General features: G+C 37.7%; 1 protein-coding gene across 3 annotated transcripts in view; it reads left to right on the top strand.

Moving 5' to 3' along the window:
* The first annotated feature begins 764 nt into the window (after nt 1–764).
* LOC121385217 (programmed cell death 6-interacting protein-like) overlaps nt 765–23,858 on the top strand; it is a 42,483-nt gene continuing 19,389 nt past the window's right edge. For all 3 annotated transcript variants that reach the window (XM_041515797.1, XM_041515796.1, XM_041515795.1), the window contains exons 1-11: nt 765–974; nt 6,144–6,198; nt 7,556–7,625; nt 8,446–8,573; nt 10,259–10,412; nt 11,461–11,570; nt 15,752–15,868; nt 17,660–17,882; nt 20,596–20,719; nt 21,984–22,161; nt 22,914–23,135. In XM_041515797.1, the coding sequence (XP_041371731.1) occupies nt 772–974; nt 6,144–6,198; nt 7,556–7,625; nt 8,446–8,573; nt 10,259–10,412; nt 11,461–11,570; nt 15,752–15,868; nt 17,660–17,882; nt 20,596–20,719; nt 21,984–22,161; nt 22,914–23,135 (1,584 nt within the window). In that variant the 5' untranslated portion in view covers nt 765–771. The remainder of the gene's footprint in view (nt 975–6,143; nt 6,199–7,555; nt 7,626–8,445; nt 8,574–10,258; nt 10,413–11,460; nt 11,571–15,751; nt 15,869–17,659; nt 17,883–20,595; nt 20,720–21,983; nt 22,162–22,913; nt 23,136–23,858) is intronic.

Genomic DNA, 23,858 nt, shown 5'->3' with positions numbered 1-23,858 from the left:
ATTTCACTCTAAAATGTGTTTTCGTCACTGTGTGGGAGATAACACTTTTATTTCACTGCTATTTTAAGATATTTCACTAAATGTTATATAATAAAAATTATTATCACTGAATCAATTTGTAAAAAGTAGTACACATTAGTGTGTCAGTTTTAGCCTGTGTTGCTTTTACTAAGTTTTAGCGAACTAGGTAACAAATTAGTCAATAGAAAAAAGATATTAATAACATAAAGTAACATTAAATTAAATTAATAATAATAATAATAATTTAAAAAATAAAATAAGTAAAATTCTAAGATCCTTGAGTATTTCCATTAATTATTCGAATTTTATTTTATTTGCTTATTTATTAGTTGTTGTTTTGGTTTTGTTTTGGGTTTTGTTTTGTTGTTGGTTTTTTGTTAGTTTTTTTTAATAACCATGGGGTACAAGTAGGATTTAATATTTAATTTTTTTTATTTTTTATTAGTCTTTGAATTTTGTCAAATTTGATTAGGTTACATATGATCACGAAGAAGGCCTGCATATGGAAACATAATGTTGGTGTTAATTTTTTTTAAATAATTGTTTTTCACTTAAATTTTGTTTTCTTCTTCTCTCATTTCAATGAAATATTACGTATTCTAAACCAACCAAATGTTCAGTTTGGTTGGTTTTGCATTGCTACATAGCACGCACTAATGAATCACGAAGCTAGATAAAGCTCGTGCGTTGACGTCAGAGTCAATATATATATAAATAGACTGTCAAACCCATGTGATCAAGGTACACAAGATGGCGTCTTTTCTAGCGGTTCCGCTCAAAAAGACCTATGATGTTGATTTTGTGAAACCACTACGAAGATTTATTCAAGAAACATATTCTCAAGCAGACCCAGATGAATATAACCAAGCTCTGAATGATTTCAACAAACTTAGAAATTCGATGATTACAAAATCTGTTGATAAGCATGAATCAGCGTTGGAAGTTTTGAACAGGTAGGTATTTTCGTGATAGTTTCGATTGATATGACAGTCCCACCCCACACCCTAACACAGATAATGTTATAGATTTTAGAGCTTTTAGTGTTAATAGAATAATAGTATTGTGTTTATTTGTGTCTGCTTTAAAACTGACGATTTTGTGACAGCCAAACTGGCTTTTGTTGCCAAATTGGCAAATATGAAATAACAAAATCCCCCCGGAAGTGACATTTCAATTTGAAAACCACCCAAAGGCAAATGTGATATACCACTAGAGACACTATTTCTTATAACAGCCTTTTCTCCATAAATTTAAAAAAGAAGAAAATTATACAAGTGATATAATCGTTATTTTAAAAATGTATACATGTAAGTTGTAACTACTCTACTCTAGCCATCTACTCTACTGTTACTGAGTCTGTCTCTTGGCCTTTGTTGTCAATGTTCCTTAAGTCCGAACCACATTGTTAACATTAATATCAACTATGATAAATTACTTTACTACCTTTTATTACTGCACACTCAAAATTTTAGGAATGTATTCATTATTTTCAAATAAAATACTTTTCATTACCATTAAGGCCCAAAAAAAGAAGAAGTTTGTTTCAGGTAACATGGCCAAAAAAAGTAGGGTAGGTAGGTAGTTTTTTTTTTTTTTTTTTTTTTTTTTTTTTAGTTCAAAGAAAGGTTACCCTACCTTAAATGTGTTTGCCAGAGAAAAACTCAGTCTCAAGATGAAAGACATGAAGACAAGCTGTCTGAAAAATCTTAGTTTACCCTTTGCAGCCAGAGAGAAATAAAAACAATCTCACTGTCAATGTCAGTTTTAAGTTTCACATGCCATTTTCAAAAGACAGGAACACAAAAAAAGTTCAAACTATTCCTTTCACCAATAAAAGTCAGTAGATGACTGCACAGAAACTTCACAGCTTTGTCCAGTTTTGTCAGAGGATGACTGCACAAATTTGTCCAAGTTGGTCAATAGATATTTGCACAAAAAGTTCACAGATTTATCCAGTCAGTAGATGACTGCACAAAAACTTCACAGATTTGTCCAACTTGTATTGGAAATAACAAAACAATACTAATTTTGTGTGCAATTTACAAATCAATCGGCATAGAAATGTAGTAAATGTCATAGTAATAAAAAAAGGCGTTCCTAGCCCGAGTACTCTGACTGTAAGAGAGCTAGATGGACATTTGGACATAAATAATGAGAGCGTGTTTATGTTCAAATGTCCGTCTAGCTCTCTTACAGTCAGAGTACTCGGGCTAAGGCGTTCCCTGTGGGACAGACTTATAGTTTTAATGTTTATTAGCCTATTGAACGGACCCATGCTAAAATCACCCAAATTAATTTATTCCCAATTAACTGAAACACTGAAATAAATGTGAATTGTTTAATGTTTGTGGTTATTCTTGAATATTCTGTTTATTTAATTATTACCCATGCTCAGCAGTTGATAGGCCTATCTACATCACTGGCGTAGGAAGTGGGGAAGGGAATACTTTGTAGCAGCATCGATGGTTTATATATTAATTTTATACGTGTGTGTGCCCACCCACCCCACTTTTTGGTATCTTCCTACAGGCTACATCCGTGTATATTAACAAATTCTGGGTACTAGGCAGTAGCCAACAACGAAAATTGTATGTCTTCTTCAAATGACCTTCACCTTTGCATGCAGAATAAAATGCGATGACTTGTACTAGTCTGTGCATGTGGTATCGAGAAATCCTTGATTGTTTGTTGAGATCGTACGTTGTTGTTTTTGGAAAATAAACCTACAATGTATGAGATGACTGGAGTTACGATAATACAATATATTTTCCTCTATAGGCCTACAGTATTTAGCAGTTTGTAATAAAAGCCGTTTAATCGCCACACACGTTACCGTACTGTCATGCGATCTCGTGTGTCACCAATTACCGTGGTACCTAATAAGAGCACGTGTTAATGATTCCAATTTCAAACAAATTAGTTATGCTCATATCCATTCAACGTCCAGGCATGTCTAGTCTGGGTCCAGTCTCTAACAACGCCAGTGATTCGGTCCAGGGCACGGCATAAGAAGGTGCCAAAAAGTGGTTGGGGGTGTATAAAAACCATCGCTGCTGCCCCCCCCCCCCCCCCCCCACACACACACACACATACACCCCTCAACCTCCATTTAACACACACACTGACGTGTAAGAGTTATCCTACTTGAGTGCTTCTGTCGTCTGCTTTGTTGATCCGCGACCACAACTTCTCTGTGCGCTTCCACCCACCCCACCCCAGCAGAAAAAAAAAAGTTCAGGGTCAGTGGCAAAATTTAGGGTAGGTCGGGTGACCGGAAACAAACGATTATTTTTCTGGCCTAATCAGTATAATCAACTAATTGGTCATTATAATACCCATCCACCTCCAAAAAGGGTTCAACATAAGAAAACGGCCATTTTTGTTGCATAAGCATATATCATACAACATGTGGAATGTAATAAAACTCATTTGTGCATTACAAATGAACATTACCATCATTGTTATGTGCTACATGTAGTAATCAGTAACTCCTCATTCGTTACCCGTGTTATCACAGCATTCAATTGTACAGAGTAAAGAGCATCATTCGGCCATGGAAAAAGTGATATACAGGTCAATGGTCAATATGTAAGAGGACAAATGTGTACCATTAATGTTTTATCTCTGTTAAAATGTCAACTTGTGTGTGTGTGTGTTATATGAGAGATAGAGAGAAGAGAGAAATGAGACAGTGAGAGAGGGGGGAAGAGAGGAAAAGGACAGAGCAAGAGAGATAACAGATGTATGTTAGGTTTTGGGAAATTGAGTTTCTTCATACACTGTTCTCGCTGGGTGAAAAGTAAAGGAGGGCGGCCGCTCGGCACCATACCCTTAAAAAAAATGAAGAAAACAAAATGAACGAAAACCAAAAAAAAAAAAAAAGCGGGGTGGGGGGGGGGTAGTTTGGTTACCATATTGTTGTGTGTTGGTAGACCGTGAAAAGACATACTCCTTATTTTGCCTACAAAAAGGTTTATAAATACGAAATACAAGCAGACTCGTCTTTTAATTGAACCGAAGATGATATCGGTCTGACATTCACAGGCAGTTCCAGTTTTGCTAAATCGATCAAACTTTTAATATTATTATTTTTAATAAAGATTTCAAGATATACGAAAAACAATAAAGAGGTTTGTAAAGTGATCCCCTAATGTCGGATACATTTTTTTTATTTCCATCTTCATCGAATGAATCGATCGCTGTGATAAAATATTATCGCCAACAGATTAAAAAGTAGTTTTGTTTTTGTAAAGGTGGTTTATATATTACTTGACACTCAAGATAAATGATTTTAATGATAAACACTACCACTTCCGTTGTTTTTATAAGCATTCATATCTCCCCAAAATTAAAAGTTTACAATATTTTATAAAGAATGGCTGAATAAACAGAAGGACAGAAAGTAAAAATCATCAGTTACAATGAATTATATCTGCAACTGAGGACAAAATATCAGACAATAGTTAGTGGAAACAAAAGACAGAATGACCGTTCTGATCACGTGACAAATTTGGCGCCAAATAAGTGAGGGTTTTTTCAGTCGGAGATTGCAGAATCCGTAAAAAATATAAATGTTTTCATTGCTCAAATAAAATATAACTTTTATTGTGTCTATTAAACATACAAATGGATACAGATATGGGACAAAATAGAGGCTGAAAAATACTGTTAAATTACGTTACGGCAACTGTCGTAAATGTCTCGTCAGTTGCTTTTTCGTACACAACGCTGCTTGTTTCCTTTGATGTCCAGTGTGCAGACTGATCATTGTTTTTTGTGTGGAAAAAATGTGCATTTGGAAATAGCGGAGATAGGTGCTGGAAAATAAAGAGGGGCACACAAAAATAAAGGAGGGCGGAAAAATGGAATAGCAGGGCAGGCCGCCCTACTTAAATGGAGCAGCGAGAACACTGTCATAATTACAAAATTTTAAATAATTAGATAATGCTTCATTGTTGGTTGTATGGCTTATTAGTTAGCCTGTCTTTGATTTAAAAATAATAATTTAGTGGCATTAAAAAACAAAATTACATCACCCATGCTGTGTTATTGAGACAATTATATACACATTTAGTGCTGTCATTGTCAAAGGTGTGCAAACGAAAAGTAGTTAGAATTTTTACACATTAAGTATAATGTCAAAGTTGACATTTTTACCTGGGTACCACTTTAATAGATTACAGCCAGTGCTCCACAACTGGTGTAACAAAGGCTTTGGTGTGTACTATCTTGTCTGTGGGATAATGCATATAAACGATCCCTTGCTGCTAATCCAAAAGAGTAGTCCATGAAGTGGCGACAGCGGGTTTCCTCTCACAATATCTGTGTGGTTCTTAACCATATGTCTGATGCCATATAACCGTAAATAAAATGTGTTGAGTGCGTCGTTAAATAAAACATTTCCTTCCTTCCACTTTAATAGTTGATATTTTGACTTGACATTTTTTCCAGTGACATTTTGTCCTACATCTGTTAATTATAAAGATGTGGTTATAGAGATTATTTTTATGTGATTCTCTAACAACAGATGTGTCAGGGCCACAATAAATGTATTCATAATAACAAATCATTGAAAATGTAAACAAATATCCGCCATCTTGGATTGTAGTAAACACACAAACAGAAAGATGTTGTTAATGGGCGATCACAGTTATACAATAAATCAAAACATCTAAATTTTGTCATGTACTGCAAGAGTAATAAATTAAATATAATTACCTCACAAAAATAAATACTTGCAATAACGACAACAACACTATTTTTCAATAATTACATGCGTTATCGCTACTTTTTCACTTTGTCACTGAATAAAACGTAAAGTGGCACGTAACTTGAGTTGTATATTTGTTATAAAGTTTTATCAATGTATTTTATACCTGTTACAAGTACTGGTATTCTTCCAATGTTAAACAATAAATGTTTTATAGATGTTAACTAACATGTGCTTTTCAAACCTTGCATTCGGCAATGGTGTAACGGATGTGAGTGGTGCTACCAGTCTTCCGGTGCAGTCTCTAATACTACTTTGAACGTCTAGAATGTAACCATATTACCTATCATGTCCTATGTCATAATTTTTTCTTTCTTTTTTTTATATGTAAGATTGATTTATTATTTTTCAGATACTATGATCAGCTTGTGGCCATAGAAGGCAAATTTCCGATTACAGAAAATCAGGTATGCTAACCACTACCAGGCCTTATAGATTATGGTAGCCCCACTCCCATGGCAAGTGATATTCAATGCTGGGCTAGTAAATAATTACTATTGTCATGCCCGATGGCTAGTGATTTTTTTTATAGATCAAATGTTGCAGTTAAGTCTATATTGTAAATATGAATATCCTGACCCCACCCCAACCCCCAATGTTTTAAGCTCTATTTCCCTCTTTAGGAGACATATCTGATTATTATTATTATTTAGTAAAATTGTATTAACTTAAAGTAAAGTAGGGCTAGTGAATTTTTGAAATCACTGATCCCATGGCTATTGAATTTTATAAAAATTCTAGAATCTCTGCCACTACCAAGATCTGTTAGTGCTGGATGACTTTGCATTATAATCGGGGGAATTACGTCGATCTAGGCTCGATTCCCCATTGGTGGACTCAATGGGCTATTTCTCATTCCAGCCAGTACACCATGACTGGTAGATCAAAGGCTGTGGTATTTGCTATCCTGTCTGTGATATGGTGCACACAAAAGATCCCTTGCAGGTCCTATTCTAGAATTGAAAAAGTAGTAATGACTTCTCCCTTCCCAGAAGAAAGGGGCTGAAGTTTGATGAAAATTGGCAAAGTGAACATTTATCAATACATTTCGTAATGTTTCCATGTTCAATCAGAAAAGTGACAAATGAAAATTATTTCACGAGGAAAAAAAAGTTTTCTTTATTCTGGTACAAAATCTATAATGAATTGCATTAAAATGACATTTTGTTATAAATTTAACACCAAAAACAGACGGCCGTAAATGCAAATTCTTTAAACTACACGACGTCATTGTGTGTGTTTGCCAAATCGTGATGATGTCATATTTAGTACCGACACGGTCATTGGTTTGTAAGCGTCAAATCTAGTGGATTTGTCGAACCCTGCCAAACAGCTGTAATACAGCAGGGGTTGAAATTATTATCTGACATTCCTGCTGAATCTGATATCCGACAAGCTACATACTCTATCGACCCGAATAAAAATGAAAGCTACAAATTGTGCTGGCCCGAATCAAAATGAAAGCTTCAAATTTTGCTGGCTTGAATCAAAATGAAAGCTACACATTGTGCTGGCCCGAATCAAAATGAAAGCTACACATTTTGCTGGCCCAAATCAAAATGGTTTACTCAAACTAATGTTTGAATACAAACATAAAATAATTGCAGGTCCAACAGGACGACAAGCAACAATGTCTCCCGGCACCACGATGATGTTGACCGGAAATCCCCCCACCTCCCCCCAGGTTGGGACGGCAGTATTTCAATCTCTATACAGTATGTTCATAGTGTGCTGAGGTGTCATTAAACATTTCATTCTTTTCAGATTCGAGTACAGTTCAAGTGGAGAGATGGGTTCGATGAGGGTTCATTCCTGGCTGGCAAGAGAACTCTGGGTAATTAGTTAAGTAGTTGTTTCAACGTGTACATCTGCAGTTCGAGTTCCAGAGCTCAGCATAGGAAGTAAAATATGGCTTGCTGTCTTTCTGTCCATCCGTCTGTCCCACCTATAATTTCCTGGACATTTTTCACAGTGCCTCGAGATATTGAGCAGAAATTTTGTGTATACATTTATCATGTACTGATACTGTTACAGATAAAGTTTGACTTTCATGGCAATTTTACTAATTTGTGACTGATGCAGAAGAAAATAAAGTTTAGTTATAATACATTATTTCCATGTTCACTGCATATTGAATAGTACAATTTTTTTCCCCTTTCAGCCCTATCCTACGAAAGAGTTTGTAATCATAATACTTTGGCATTATATTCACTGGGTGAAAAATTTAAATCGAAATAAATTCTCGTCCACTTTTGTGTCGGCGATATACAAACATTTTTAAAATCAGGGTTTTAGATTGCATCAAAACATGGTTATCTCAAAATATTTCACCTCAAAAACACTGAAATGTTAAGTATAATTACATTAAAATGACCTGAAATGCATCTCTGAATATCTCCAGCAGCTAATAATGATAATACTGAACTAAAAGCGCCCTTCCTGCACACAGAAAAGACAAACGTCCCCGTTGTGCCCAAATTAGTGAGATCTGAAACCCTGCTAATTGCAGTACATTATCTCCATATTCATCGCATGTGGAATATAAATTTTTTTGTTCGACTATTGTATTGGTGTTACATAAGAATGTTTGTAATTATAATACGTTATCTCCATGTTTACTGCTTGCTCAATATTTTTACTTTTTTGTCCTCCAGCCATTGCGTCAGCAATGTACGAGAAAGTGTGCATGTTGTTCAACATCGCCGCCCTGCAGTCACAGATAGCGGCTGTTCAGAACCACGACAGTGACGAAGGCTTGAAATGTGCTGCTAAATACTTCCAGGTGAGTTCAGTGTTTTATGACAGGTGAATGAAAAACTAAACTAGTGTCACTGTGACACATTTTTATCTGCCTGTCTATAATGGGTTGTGTTATGGTATGGCATTGCCCGTCCATCCGTATGTTAACTTTTTCTGGTCTGGACGGTCTCTTGCATACAGATGCATACAGGACCATCAAACCTCACATGTGGAAACAGCTTAGGATAGCGGTGTGTCGCATACTATTACTAGGTCACTGTGACCTACTTTTCACAGTCTACTGCACATAACAGTAAATCCTTGTCCGGACCATATCTTGCATACAGAACCATCAAACCTCACATATGGGAACAACTTGGGATGGCGGTGTGTCGCATACTGTTAGTAGGTCACTATGACCTACTTTTCACGGAGGGGTGGGACGTAGTCCAGGGGTAAAGCACTCGCTTGATACGCGGCCAGTTTGGGATCGATCCCCGTCGGTGGACCGATTAGGCTATTTCTTGTCACAGCCAGTACACCTCAACTGGTATATCAAAGAACGTGGTATGTGCTATCCTGTCTGGGATGGTGCATATAAAAGATCCCTTGCTACTAATGGAAAAATGTAGCAGGTTTCTTCTCTATGACTGTCAAAAATTACCATATGTTTGACATCCATTAGCCGATGATTAATAAATCGATGTGCTCCGTTGGTGTCGTTAAATAAAACAAACTTTACTTTACTTTTCACGGTCTACTGCACTTAACAGTAAATCCTTTTCTGGACCATATCTTGCATACAGAACCATCAAACCTCACATGTAGGAACAACTTAGGATGGTGGTGTGTCACATATATATATACTAGGTCACTGTGATACAAATAAATGAAATAATTTGTCTGTATTCTGAACATCATAGGAAAATCTTGTCTAGCCTTTGAAGAAAATGCTAGCAAACTTTCCCTTTCTAATAAAGAATAATAAATTCATTAATCAGACAGCACCTTCTCCAATGGATACAGTATCATCAGTAGTTGGTCCAAAACAAACTGTTCATCCATCCCATTGCAAAAATTTCACACAATTAGAATTGAATCATACCCGTAACATATTCATTAATATCTATGGTTTTCAATCAAACTCCTGACGGGCGTATCATGTACCTCACCGGTACCCTTTGTTTATTTAATCTGTATCATATTCACAATTATGTAAATCCGGCTGAAACTACTTTTGATAGGTGGTGATGCTCAGCATCATCAGTATACCATTGATACATTCCTTTCCAAAATGCTATATATCCACTTACCTCATTTTGAGATCAGTATGGTTTTTCAACAGTATGACATGGTGCATATCACACACGAGGTGCGTAGGACATAGCTCAGTGGTGAAGTGCTCGGCTGATGCACGGCTGTTTTGGGATCAATCCCTGTCAGTTGGCATATTGGGCTATTTCTCGTTCCAGCCAGTGCACCACGACTGGTATATATCAAAGGCTGTGGTATGTGCTGTCCTGTCTGTGGGATGGTGCATATAAAAGATTCCTTGCTACTAATGGAAAAATGCAGCGAGTTTCCTCTCTAAGACTGTTAAAATTACCAAATGTTTGCCATCAGTACACAGTAATTTTCATATTTTAAATCCGTTGTCATTGGGGGCGGGAGGGGGGATAAAATAAATTTAGAATTTTCGCTCTTGTAATACATTTTTTTTTTTTACAGCAATCGTGTGGTATCTTTGGACACCTGAAAGACATCGTCATGTCACATATTCAACAGGACCCGACCCCTGACCTCAGTCCGGACACTCTCAATGCACTGTCCGCCCTCATGCTGGCACAGGCACAGGAATCAATATACAAGAAATGTGCCTCAGGTATGGAGTTACCTCCCTTTAATTTTGTTTTCAGAGTAGAAAATAATTTAGGCACATGAAGCAATTTACAAAAAAATGTGCCTCAGGTATGGAGTGACCTCGCTTTAGTTCTTTTTTTTAAGAGTAGAAAATAATTTTGGCACATGAATCAGTCTACAAAACGTGCCTCAGGTATGGAGTTACCTCCCTTGGACAGAGGAAGCCATCTACAAAAAAAAATGTGCCTCAGATATGGAGTTACCTTCCTTTGATTTTGTTTTACAGTAGTGGGTCATTTAGGCACAGAAAGCAATCTAAAAAAAAAAAAAAATGTGCCTCAGGTATGGAGTTACCTCCCTTTGATTTTGTTTTCGAGTAGTGGATCACTTGGGCAGAGGAAGCCATCTACCAAAAAATGTGCTTCAGGTATGGAGTTACCTCCCTTAGATTTTGTTTTCGAGTAGTGGATCATTTGGGCAGAGGAAGCCATCTACCAAAAAATTGTGCTTCAGGTATGGAGTTACCTTCCTTTGATTAAGTGATTATGAAAGTTGAACAAACTGACTATAACCAATAATCGATGATGAAATTCCAGCTGATTCCTAACACTAATCATATCCAACTTCTTATCAATAATTATATTTCGGCCATTAGCAGATTTATAGGATATTAAACAAGCTTCCATTTCGTATCATGTTTATGACACGAGTGAAATAATTTTCTATTGTCAAAAGCTTCAGCTAGTGGAGGTGAAAATTATTTCACAGGAGACAAAAACATGATACGAAATAGTACCGAGTTTAATATCCTATTTATTACCCATAATCGATTTTAATTTTTATCACTGAACTCATTTGACTAACGTTCCTGTACGGTTGTAGTGCCCCATTTGCATTATGTCATTGTATGGCGTCGAAGTGTTAAGTCCTATTTGGCATTCTGGTGAGACGTATCATTTTGATATGAACCAAGATATCTTTAACCATATGGGTAAGTCTACTCCGAAGTCCCATCAGTGTCAGTTATCTGACAAGTAATGAAAATGTCTGGGCTGTTTATTGTTTTTCAGATCGTATGAAGGAGTCGATGGTTGCTAAAGTTGCGTTTCAGTGTTCAGAGTTGTACGCTGATGCCATGAAACTGATGCAGTTACATTCGATCAAAGAACTCTGGCCAAAGGTAAGAAAATCACATCAGCCTGTTTACTTACCTGTAGTATTTGTATTATTGCGCACCTCTTTACCAGTAGCCCAGTGGTAAAGCGTTCGCTTGATGCGAGATCGGTCTGGGATCAATCACCGTCAGTGGACTCGTTGGGCTATTTCTTGTTCCAGCCAATGCTCCACAATTGGTGTAACAAAGGCCGTAGTATGTGGGGTGGTACATATAAAAGATCCCTTGCTGCTAATCGAAAAGAGTAGCCCATGAAGTGGTGACAGCGGGTTTCCTCTCTCAATACCTGTGTGGTCTGATGCCATATAACCGGGGGAAAAAACCCAAATGTGTTGAGTGCATCGTTAAATAAAACATTTTCTTCCTCTTTACACGGGGCAGGATTTAGCTTAGTCTGTTGAGTGCACACTTGAGATGTTTGCATCACAGGATCGAACCACCTCTGAAGATCCATTCAACTTATTGGGGTTTTTCTCGTTCCAACCAGTACACCACAACTGGACAAAGCAGTGGTATGTGCTTTCCTGTCTGTGGGAAAGTACATATAAAAGATCCCTTGCTGCATTAGGAAAAATGTAGCGGGTTTCCTCTGATGACTACGTGTCAGAATTACCAAATGTTTGACATCCAATAGCTGATGATTAATAAATCAATGTGCTCTAGAGGTGTCGTTAAACAAAATAGTTTTTTAGCTTTTAACCTCTTTACACTGTTTATTATGAACACAGAATTTTGATATTGATGTCAGTTATCCATGGTTTCATGTGGTAGTTCAGTTTATTATATAACATTTAGTGAAATATCTTAAAATTGAGAATTAAAGTGTTATCAGTCTCTCAGTGACAATAACACATTTTAGAGTGAAAATTTGAAATTTCACTATTTCACTCTGAAATGTGTTATCGTCACTGTAGAAAATGTTATCTTCACTGTAAGAAAGCTGGAACTTTTTTGCTGCTGGCATTTTTAAAAATAAAAATAAATTGCCAAAAGTTATATACAGTGAAACCTGTCTAAACCGGATGACGTCGGTGACCTAATATTTATCCGGTGTAGACAGGATCCGGTGTTTAGAGGGTCGCGTTTTTATAACAGAGTTATTGCCCTTGAAGTGCAATTTGCAACGAATTACCCGAGAATGATTTGATTGATCCAATAAACCTGTTTTGTAACGTACAGTTATATAATCATTTATTTAGTTAATGATAACATTGTGCTGCAATATTTACTAATTATTAATGCATTGTTTGTTTCCACAAGTTTCTTTTGCCATGGATCTAGAACTTTCTTTCGTAAATTCTCTGATATTTTCGTAGCTAAAAACGAACATGTCCGAGAATTGCCGAATGAATCTGAATGTGGTAAAGGCAGCAAGGGCTAATCATCTCACCGTATTCCTATTTTGTGATATATATATTTGTGAACTAACTTTAAAACAAAACAAAAAACAAAACAAAACAAGTTTCAGTATAATTTAGTTTTTATCGAAACCTTGCATGATTTTCACCAAAAACATGGACCCGATCAACGTTTAAAAAACGAGTCCACAGTTTGTTGTTTTGCTTCCGATTTGCTTTTGAGGACAATCTTCATAGACATTGATTCAAGTTTCAGAATGTGTTCTAAATAGCGTTCATCCTTTGCAAGAGCAAAATTTCTAAGTTTTTTAATCATAACCAGTGCATCATTGTGCGACATTTCACAACCGTTGGGTTGCAAACTTTCATCGGAACAACTTTCACTCTCGTCATCACTTGGGCTTTTATCACATTCCTCTGATTTTCTGAATTCATTCAGAAGTTCATTTTCCCAATCATCACTTGTATCCTCGATTGGCAAATGGTCGTCAAATGTCGCAATAATGGTCAGATCGACATTCATCCGATGTTCGTTGACCAGTTGTAAAAGGGGAATGTCGTCATCATCGTCGCCGTCGTCATCATCATCATTATCAGTGGAATCCATATTTGTCGATGTTGAGGTTGGAAAGCCAGTTGCCCGAAAGCACTTCAATATGGTTTCTGACAGTGTCTCCTTCCATGCACTCGATATCCAATGTACCGCATCCAGTACTGTCACTTCCTTACATAACTGTGACACAGAGTCGGCAGTGTCAATTTTAACCATTACGGTAAGTTTCTTAACAGGTGTTTCCTGTATCTGGCTTTGAACGCACGGATAATGCCTTGATCTAAGGGTTGGAGCACCGACGTTGTGTTGGGTGGCAGAAACTTCAGTGTTACGTTTGAAAGCTCAATTTGGGCATGAGAAGTCGCATTATCCAGAAACATCAAGATCTTTTTGCCCTGTTTTTTCATTTGTATGTTCACATTTTTAATCCATTTTTCAAACAACTTTCCATTCATCCATGCCTTACGGTTTGATTCCCAAATCACAGGAAGCTTGTTAATGTTCACATTTTTGAAGCATCTCGGTTGCGCCGCTTTCCCGATGACGAGTGCCTTCAACTTTTCTCCAGTGGCGCTACAAGCCAACATAACAGTTAACCTTTCTTTTGAGTTTTTTATTCCCTTGGTCGACTCGCCTTTAGCAGACAGGGTCTTGTCGGGTAAAGCACGCCAGTAAAGACCGGTTTCGTCACAGTTAAATATATTTTCCGGCTCATAACTGGAAACAATGTCCGGAATTCTCTCTCAATAATCGTCAACCACGTTGCTTTCTATACTGGTACTTTCACCGCTGACCTTGAAATGTCGAATTGAAAAGCGCGACTTCCAGCTTTCTAGCCACCCGTTAGATGCCTTAAAATCACGAATCGACAGATCAGATGAAAATTTCAAAGCTTTTTCTTGAATGATTGGTCCGGATATAGGGATATGCTTTGCTCGTGCATGCTGAAACCATTTCCATGTCATTTCGTTGAGTTCGTCATATTTGCAGCTTGTTTTGAACCGCGTTTTCTTGGCACTAGAGTTACTTTCATATTCTTGAATATAATCAGTCTTCTTCTTTAAAATATCTGATACAGTAGAAACGCCAATTCCATACTTTGCTGCCAAATCCTTTTGACTTAATTTTGGTAGCGATTGTGAATCTTTAATCAAGTCAAATTTTACCTTCAAAGATAATTCTACACGCCTACGTTTAGCCTGTGGTGGCCGTGACATTTTTTTTCTCCTAATTTAGTAAAGTGTAGCAAAATTCAGTGTGTGTATCTCTCGTTTCTATTGCAGAAATGATAAAATTCCCTATTAGTGTTTATTCAGTGTATAAAATATTATGTCACGTGTGTACATTTTACTTGAAGTTTATTTTTTTCTATCATTTTACTCTAACTGTGCCTGTATTTCAATGTTAAATTGCATTGACCAAATCAAAGGCGGAAACCGTAAGGCGTGAGTAGCGGGCATGTGTTTGAAGGTGAGAAGAAGTCGACAGTTTCAGACAGTACAATTGGAAACAATCAAGCATTAATTACTCTGTCTGCTATTCTGGGCTGAGACCGCAGAAAGCGGTGACCCGTGACGTAACACCGGATGTTGGTCAGTGGAAATTCCGGTCGGCTTTGTTAGCTGGAAGTTGTGTTTTCACGCGAAGTTGACTCTTCATTCATTTACACTACACCGGTTTGTTCAGGTTAATTTATTAAGGATTTAACATTTCTGAGCGAAAAATCAATCTGGTTTTCGGAATTGAGAGGTTCCAGTTTTATCAGGTTTTTATACATGGTTTAAATAGCAAACAAATTCGGGACCATGGAACTTGGCCGGTTTTGACAGGATTCCGGTATGTTCAAGGTCCGGTTTAGACAGGTTTCGTGAAGTTTGCAATCATATCACACTCGTCGCGCAAGCGTGATTCGTGAGATACGATTGCAAACTACACTCAATGAGATATAAATCATATTTGACAAAAAACATGAAATATCCACTATGATTGATTTCAACTTACCATATTTTTGTGCTTATATTTAATTAAGGTTCAAACACGCTGTCCTGGGCACACACCTCAACTATCTGGGCTGTCTGTCCAGGACAGTGGGTTAGTAGTTAGTGAGAGAGAAGAGGGTGTAGTGGCCTTACACCTACCCATTGAGCCCTTAAGAACTCACTCTGGCTTGGAGCCGGTATCAGGCTGCGAACCCTGTTCCTACCAGCCTGTAGTCTGATGGCTTAACCACTGCGCCACCGAGGCCGGTTTATCCTCTATGTGTTTGTTTACTTCAGGACTGGTTGCCGTGTGTTGCTATGAAGCAGGCGGCCTATCATGCTCTAGCAGAATTCAACCAGAGTGTCGTTAGTCAGCAGACGAAGAGCTATGGAGAAGAGATTTCAAGATTACAGGTAATATAAGTTTCACTTTATAATAACTAAATAAATTTTTTGTCAATGTTTTTTTTTTTATATCATATTAAACAAGCTCACAGGCATACAGACTTACATTTTTGTAGTGGGGGCAGGCTGATTTTTGCCCTTGTTAAACAGAATTGAATCTTATTCATATTAGCATTACTGCCAAACGGCAAGTGAATCACTACACATTACTGGATTACAACTAATATTGTAGGTAGAATGATGGAATGACATGTTGGAGAGGTTTCAAGAAAGCTCATTTTGTCTGAATATCTCTTATGGTTTTTATGTTTCTCGTACCCTTATGATCAGGCTTCAATTTCGTAACATGTTAATGTACAGAGTGAAATAATTTTCAATTGTTGCGAGCTTTAGCGAGTGTCAGTGAAAATTGTTTCACGAGGGACATGAACATGATACAAAATTTGAGCAAGTTTATTACCCATAATCGACTTCAATTTATGCACAGACTTATCCGAGATTTTTTGCCATGTTCCCAAGTTGGATGAGATAGGGAAAATTAGTGTGAGTAAATCATACTTGGGATATTTTTTTCAGGTCATTGAATGATGCAGTGCACCACTGTTAAATTAATTTATTACAACAAACATATATTAAATATATATATCGGGAATTTATAGCATATAAATTGGTGATTTTCAGAGCCACTTTCTTTTGGGAAGGAGTCTATTCCTATCTACCCGATTATTTTTTAAGGATGAAACGTGAAACATCAGAGTTTCTGCCAGATAAAAAATGATTGGGGGGGGGGGGGGAGAATCGGACCGGTAGAGGGGCCCATAAAAATTTGTATTTTAGGTGCTCAGAGATGCGATTTCCTGGCATCTTGGAACAATCCGGCAGCCAAAACAGTCGGCAAAATTTATCTATTCTGATGCACTAACCGTGAAAATCGTCTCAAATTGAGACAAAATAAATTATGTATTCCATCTTATAACTTTTATTCTGATAATTTATACATTTAAAAATTTCCTCTCATCGGCGTTGTTTATCATTTGACTGTATGCGCCAGCAGCCATAGTATATAGCCGATGATTTCAAGTGGCAGATAATAATAATAATAATACACTGTCAACTATATTAACATAAAAGCAAAAAGTTCTTGTCAACATATGCAGGTGTAATTATTGTCAAAAATCAAATTTCTTACTCAATAGCAAACAACATTGGTATTTTTTTTCAAAATGAGCTGAATTAACAGCGTCCTACATTCGTATACAACCTAACGCTCTGCCTCCTTCAGTTTCTCTACATACAATCACAAATTGTCGTTACTGTTCATGTATCTTGTGAAATAAAATCAGTTGTATACAATTATCGCAAGATAATTAACATTTGCTAATTAAGATATTCTCTCTACCTAGTATTTTCTTAGGAAAATGACCTTAAAAAACCCACTGCTCTGCAGATTGATGGGTGGGATATCTCTTTCTCTCCTCCCCCCCCCCCCCCATATATGTCAAAATCATGAAACACTGAACACACTTTTTTTTTAGGCCTAATTTTCCAAAATCAAGGCTTGGAGTGAAGATGAAAACATCTTTCTTTTTTTAAATATATATATCAGGAATTTATAGCATATAAATTGGTGATTTTCAGTGCCACTTTGTTTTGAGAAGGAGTCTATTCCTACCTACCCGATTTTTTTTAAGGATGAAACCTGAAACACACATTTTTTTAAGGCCTAATTTGCCAAAATCAAGGCTTGGAATGAAGATGAAAACATCCTTTTTTTAAAAACGTTTTTTGTTGTGTTTACAGCATGCTCTCGAACTGATGAATGCCGCACAATCCCGAGGCGGTGTCAACTTCAACTTCAAGAACGAGCTGGCGAAAATACAGAGGGCACTGCAGAACGCTAAGAAGGACAATGACTTTATATATCACGACAAGGTGCCAGACATCAAAACCTTGCCTGTCATCGGCCGAGCCACCATCGCCAAACCTACACCTGTACCGTCGACTTTTTCAAGTAATTTCACAGGTGAGTGTTTTGGTGTCTGAACATTTTATTTTAATCTTTAAGAGACCGCTCGAGACTTGCTGGCAAAGAACGGGGTTTTTAAAATTCTAAATGTAATGCAATGCAATCCACATATTCACGCACACTTCAGTTGAAAATGCATCGTGTTTTGACTAATGTTGAGAAGGGCAATGGAGTAGGTCGGATACAGGTTAAACACAGTCAACGAGAAGTCACGAGGCACTTTATTGTCAGTCAGAGTGTGATTGGATGGACGAGGCAACAACTTCAAATGACTGGATCCGTTTCCTATGCATAAAGACCAGGGCCAGCATTAAGCAAAGCAAAAACAAGACACATTTTCAACTGAATTTTGCATGAATATGTGGATGGCAATCATGCACACTTTTATACCCGTGGTGAGAACGCATTGCACGGACACAACATACAGAATTTCAGACATGGGTGTGTTGAGACAACCCATTTGTTGGGGTGATAGTAGGTACATATGTTTGCATAACTTTTACCATTTCGTTGTGGCCTCTAACCGGAAGTATCATTACTCATATTGAAATCCAAATGCTACTTAACTCTTTCACCACGACAGGCCGGTATACCGGCTAGCGATACCAGTGCCTCTCAGCACGACAGGCCGGTTTAGCGGCTTGTAACACCTGTTCATATTTGGCGCCGAGTGACGCGTCAATATTATAATTAGACAAAATCTCGCGTGACCATAGCTGCCATGTGACACACTGTAATGGCTGCGCCCATGTTCTAGCGAATTTTGAATGAGTTTTTCCAAGTTTATACTGATATTCTGACTGTAATTAAACATGAACCGAGGTGACGAAATTTCGTCTGTTGAAAACAATGGTTGCGATTCAGATGACGGGTTTTTCGATGATGAAATGTAGGATAATATGGACTTTGGTGCATTTGATTTAATCGAGATTGGCGATCGTGAACGAAATGTCATTCAACATGGCAATTTAGAAGAAAATGATACCGATGACGAGTTACAAGATGACTTGCCACTGTTTTACCACACGCCTGAGTTTACCTGGACACATGAGCCATATTCGGTTACCTGCAGATCAACGTTGACTAAAAATCTGGGGCTCGTAAAAGTGTTTGACGTCAACACAAACGCCATAGAGTACTTTTCGTTATTTTATTCCAATACAGTGTATGGAAAAATTGTGTAATTTACCAACATGAATGCCAAACAAAAGCGTGATACAGATCCTGCTAACAACAAAGGTGTGTGGTATGATGAAATGAAAGCTTATTATGGCTTGTTAATTTTGCAAAAGCATTGTAAATATATTTTTAAAATTGTAACTGCAATGTTAATTAATTAATTATCCAACAAGAAAAACATTTGTACTGTTGTTTTTTTAAATTACCAGTCCTACCTACTCAAATAGGTGAGTAATATGCATAGTTTACCTGTAATTACCAGATTTATACCTGTTGAATCTAATTTTTTTTTTTTTATCTAGACAGCTGTCCATTCACCTTTCTGGAAATGTATAGCCTATAACTAAAATTAATGATAAAACAAGTAGTTTTATCCTTTAACAAACATGATCATAAATCTGCTATTTAAACTCAGTCTGCAGGGAAGGTCAAGGCTGTAAAACTTAGTGGTGAAAGAGTTAAGAAACCTCACTCGACCTAATCCACGAAGGCCATAAATTCCTTCTTTCATAATTAGTGTGTTGGACGGGCATCGTTAACGTGTAGTACTAACAATATGAGTGACCCTTCAATAGTGACACTGAGTATATTTCAGGTGACTGAATAATTAGTTACATGGGTAAAACTCACACGAACCAAACTTTAAATATTGTCTAGTATGTAGTTAACATTGTTTCTTCAATATGGTTTGCAATTTTAAGTACTGGTTTACTTTATCTCACTATGTGTCATTAGTCATGTAGCCATTGTTTCAAACATTATTGTTTCAAGAGTATTTAACAAATGGAAGCAAACATTGATATCCAGTGATATATAATTATACACATCACTGTGTTCAGTACATATAGCTGCCTATTTTTATCAAACAGCTGCCTACTTTCAAAGATAATAAACACCTGGGCCCGTTCCACGAAGCGATCGTAGTACTAAGATCACCTTAAGTGCACATGGTAGTTATACAGTTAGGGTGATCTTAGCGCTATGGTTGCCTCATGGAACGGGTCCCTGTTGATTAAAAGTAAAGTTTGTTTTATTTAACGACGCCACTAGAGCACATTGATTTTTTATCTTATCATGGGCTATTGGACGTCAAACATATGGTCATTCTGACACTGTTTTTAGAGGAAACCCGCTGTCGCCACATAGGCTACTCTTTTATTTGGCAGGATAGCACAAACCATGGCCTTTGTTGAACCAGTTGTGGATCACTGGTCGGTGCAAGTGGTTTTACACCTACCCACTGAGCCTTGTGGAGCACTCACTCAGGGTTTGGAGTCGGTATCTGGATTAAAAATCCCATGCCTCGACTGGGATGCGAACCCAGTACCTACCAGCCTGTAGACCGATGGCCTAACCACGACGCCACCGAGGCCGGTCTGTTGATTAAATAGCTCTTGTAGATCCTAAAATTAATTTGAACAGTCGCTAAACCTACTTCCAAGTGAGATTAATACTATATTGCCTGCATTGGGCCATGCAAGAACTATTTCAATATTTTGAATAAATTGTTTTGGGTTTTTGTTCTGTCTAGATTTGTTCGAGAAACTTGTGCCTTTGGCAGTGCATGATGCTCTGACATCGTTTGAAAACCGGAAATCTCAGATTGTCAACATGGAAATTGGACGACTGCGAGAAGCAACACAGCTAATGAACAGGTGAAGAAACGATATCATCTGTGATAAAGTTTAAAGGGTTCACACACATCCTGCAAAACTAGCATTTTTACTGATAATGTTGGGCATATGGTTATTATGGATAATGGTTCGAAATAGTGTCGCCCCGATTGGTTTTTGCTAGTCAACATCACTATGACGATGGTTTTGCCTGTTGTCCCATCTGACCGACAATTATTTGACGTGTATATTCACACATTGGTTTGAGTCAATCATGTTTGGCAGTCAGGATTTCTAGCTTGCGGAATTGCATTTCTGGCCGGAATTTCAACCAATTTCGACTCCTTTGGATAGAAAGAAAATTGCTGTTTCATAGCACTACAGAACATTTTGTATCACTTCAGGACTTCTAGAGTATGGTAGCCCCACTCCTATGGCTAGTGATATTCAATGTTGGGCTAGTAAGTAACTAATATCGCTATGCCCGACGGCAAATGAAAATGTCAAATGTTGCAGTTCAGTCTATTTTGTAAATATAAATATATTGACCTCACCCCCTAATGTTTAAGCTATACCTGTTTCTTTAGGTGACATATCCAATTTTGACTATTATTTAGTAAAATTGTATTAACTTAAAATAAAGGTGGGCTAGTGAATTTGTAATCGTGGCTAGTAAATGTTTTAAATCACTGATCCCATTGCTAGTGGATTTTATAAAAATTCTAGAAGCCCTGTCACTGGTTATTAATATTACCCAGTTTTGCTAGTCTGTCTGCCTTCTCATTCCCAGGTATGCCACAGTGAGCAGGGATCCATGGCAGTACGACTTGGTTGTCACTGCTGATAGTGTGTATGGCTTCTATAGAGATTATTAAACAAGCTTGTGTGTCATACTGATTTTACGAAACGAGTGTCAGGATTTTTGTATTGCACGAGCGAGACCAAGGGTAATACATGAATGCTGACACGAGTTTTGTAAAATCAGTACGACTCACACGCAAGTGTAATCATTTCTTTATTATCCATATTATTATTGTTGTTTTCTTTGTGAATAACAAGACCCTACTCAAAATATTTTAGCCACAACTAGAAAGGAGACGATGAAATGATGTCATATTTCAAATGCACAGTCTGAGCTAGGACTGGAGAAGCAACGACATGTTATGACGTCGCTTCCCAAAATTACGTCATCACCCTTGTTATTACATGTGCGCTTCGTATGATTATTATGAACTCGGTTATGTTGAACCTTGTGGATAATAAGTTTATCATATAATATATAATATCGTTGGTGTTTTGTTTATAGTGTGATGGCGTCGCTGAACCTGCCAGCGTCGATAGAGGATTTGTCTGGACAGAAGGTTCCACAGTCGGTGTTGGACAAGGCCACTCAACTTCAGGAGCTGCAGGGCATCACATACCTGGAGAAACTCATGCAAGATCTGCCGCAGCTGTTGGCGCGAAACCAGGAGATTTTGGATGAGGTTATGATCTGGATTAATCAGCAGATTAGGGCGGGACTTAGCCCAGTGGTAAAGCACTCGCTTGATGCCCGGTCAGTTTGGGATCGATCCCCAGCCAGTGCACCACGTAGCCCAGTGGTAAAAAAACTCACTTGATGCGCGGTCAGTTTGAGATTGATCCCTTGTCGGTGGGCCCATTGGTGCTATTTCTTGTTCCAGCCAGTGCACCACGACTGGTATATCAAAGTCCGTGGTATGTGCCATTCTGTCTGTTGGATGGTGCACATAACAGATCCCTTGCTGCTAATCGAAAAGAGTAGCTTATTAAGTGGCGACAGCTGGTTTCCTCTCTCAGTATCTGTGTGGTCCTTAATCATATGTCCGATGCCATATAACCATAAATAAAATGTGTTGAGTGCGTCATTAAATTATAAACCATTTCCTTTCTTCCTTAATCTGTAAATCTGTTTGTTTGGGGGTGGGGTTTTTTTGGGGGGGTGGGATTTCAAGAGTTTATTCCATGAAAAATAATTGCCACATTTACATTTGGTTTATACTCAAGTGGCTTGAGTATAATTGGTAACATTGTTAATATAGAACCAGAAGGGACTATAGATTTCATCTCCCATGTCTGTCCCACATAAGTTTTCCCAATGTTTTTTTTTCAAGAATGCCTTGAGATATTGAGCTCTGATCATGTACTGTTACAGATCAAGTTTGACGTGCATGGCGATTTACCCATTTTTTGATGTAGATACTTGGTAAATTTGTAGAGTATGAAGATGCTAGACGATGAGGAAAAGTCTGATCGTCAATTGCGCGACCAGTTCAAGGAGCGATGGACGAGAACGGGGTCTGAGACGTTGACGAAGCCGATGCGTGAGGAGGGGATGAAGTACGGCAGCATCCTCCAGAACGCCACGCACGCCGACAAGGTCGTGCAGGAGAAATACAACAAACACAGGAACGCCATTGCACTCCTGTCTAAACCTCTTGTACGTGGACTAAATTAACATTGCATGCAACATTTTGTTTTTAAACTGTTTGATTGCTCATAGCCCAGTGGTACAGCACTCGCTCAATGTGTGGTCAGTGTGAGATCGATCCTCATCACTGGGCCCATTGGGCTATTTCTCATTCCAGTCAATGCACCACGACTGGTATATCAAAGGCTGTGATATGCACTACCCTGTCTGTGGGATGGTGCATATAAAAGATCCCTTGCTGTTAATCGAAAAGAGTAGCCCATGCAGTGGCGACAGCGGGTTTTCCTCTCTCAATATCTGTGTGGTTCTTAACGATGTGTCTGACACCATATAACCGTAAATACAATGTGTTGAGTGCGTTGTTAAAGAAACCATTTCTTCTTCTTCTTAGATTGTGAGTTAGTAACCTCTAGTATGTTTCTGTTGGTAGGAGAAATACACCAAACACAGGAACGCCTTCGTGCTCCTATCTAAAATTCTCGTACGTTCGGGGTTGCTGGGAACAAAATTAACATTGCATGCAACATTTTGTTTTTAAACTCTTTGATTGCTAGTTAGTACGTTTGTGTTGGCAGGAGAAATACACCAAACACAGAAACGCCATCGCGCTCTTGTCTAAACCTCTCGTACGTTGGTGTCAGCTGGGGACTAAATTAACATTGCATGCAACATTTTGTTTTTACACTGTTAGATTGCTAGTTAGTAACCTCTGATACGCTTGTGTTGGTAGGA

Source organism: Gigantopelta aegis, chromosome 11 (assembly GCF_016097555.1).
Source record: "Gigantopelta aegis isolate Gae_Host chromosome 11, Gae_host_genome, whole genome shotgun sequence".
In the NCBI taxonomy this organism is placed as follows: domain Eukaryota; kingdom Metazoa; phylum Mollusca; class Gastropoda; order Neomphalida; family Peltospiridae; genus Gigantopelta; species Gigantopelta aegis.
Note: the sequence above shows the minus strand (reverse complement) of the source record. Positions and strands in the feature narration are given on the sequence as shown.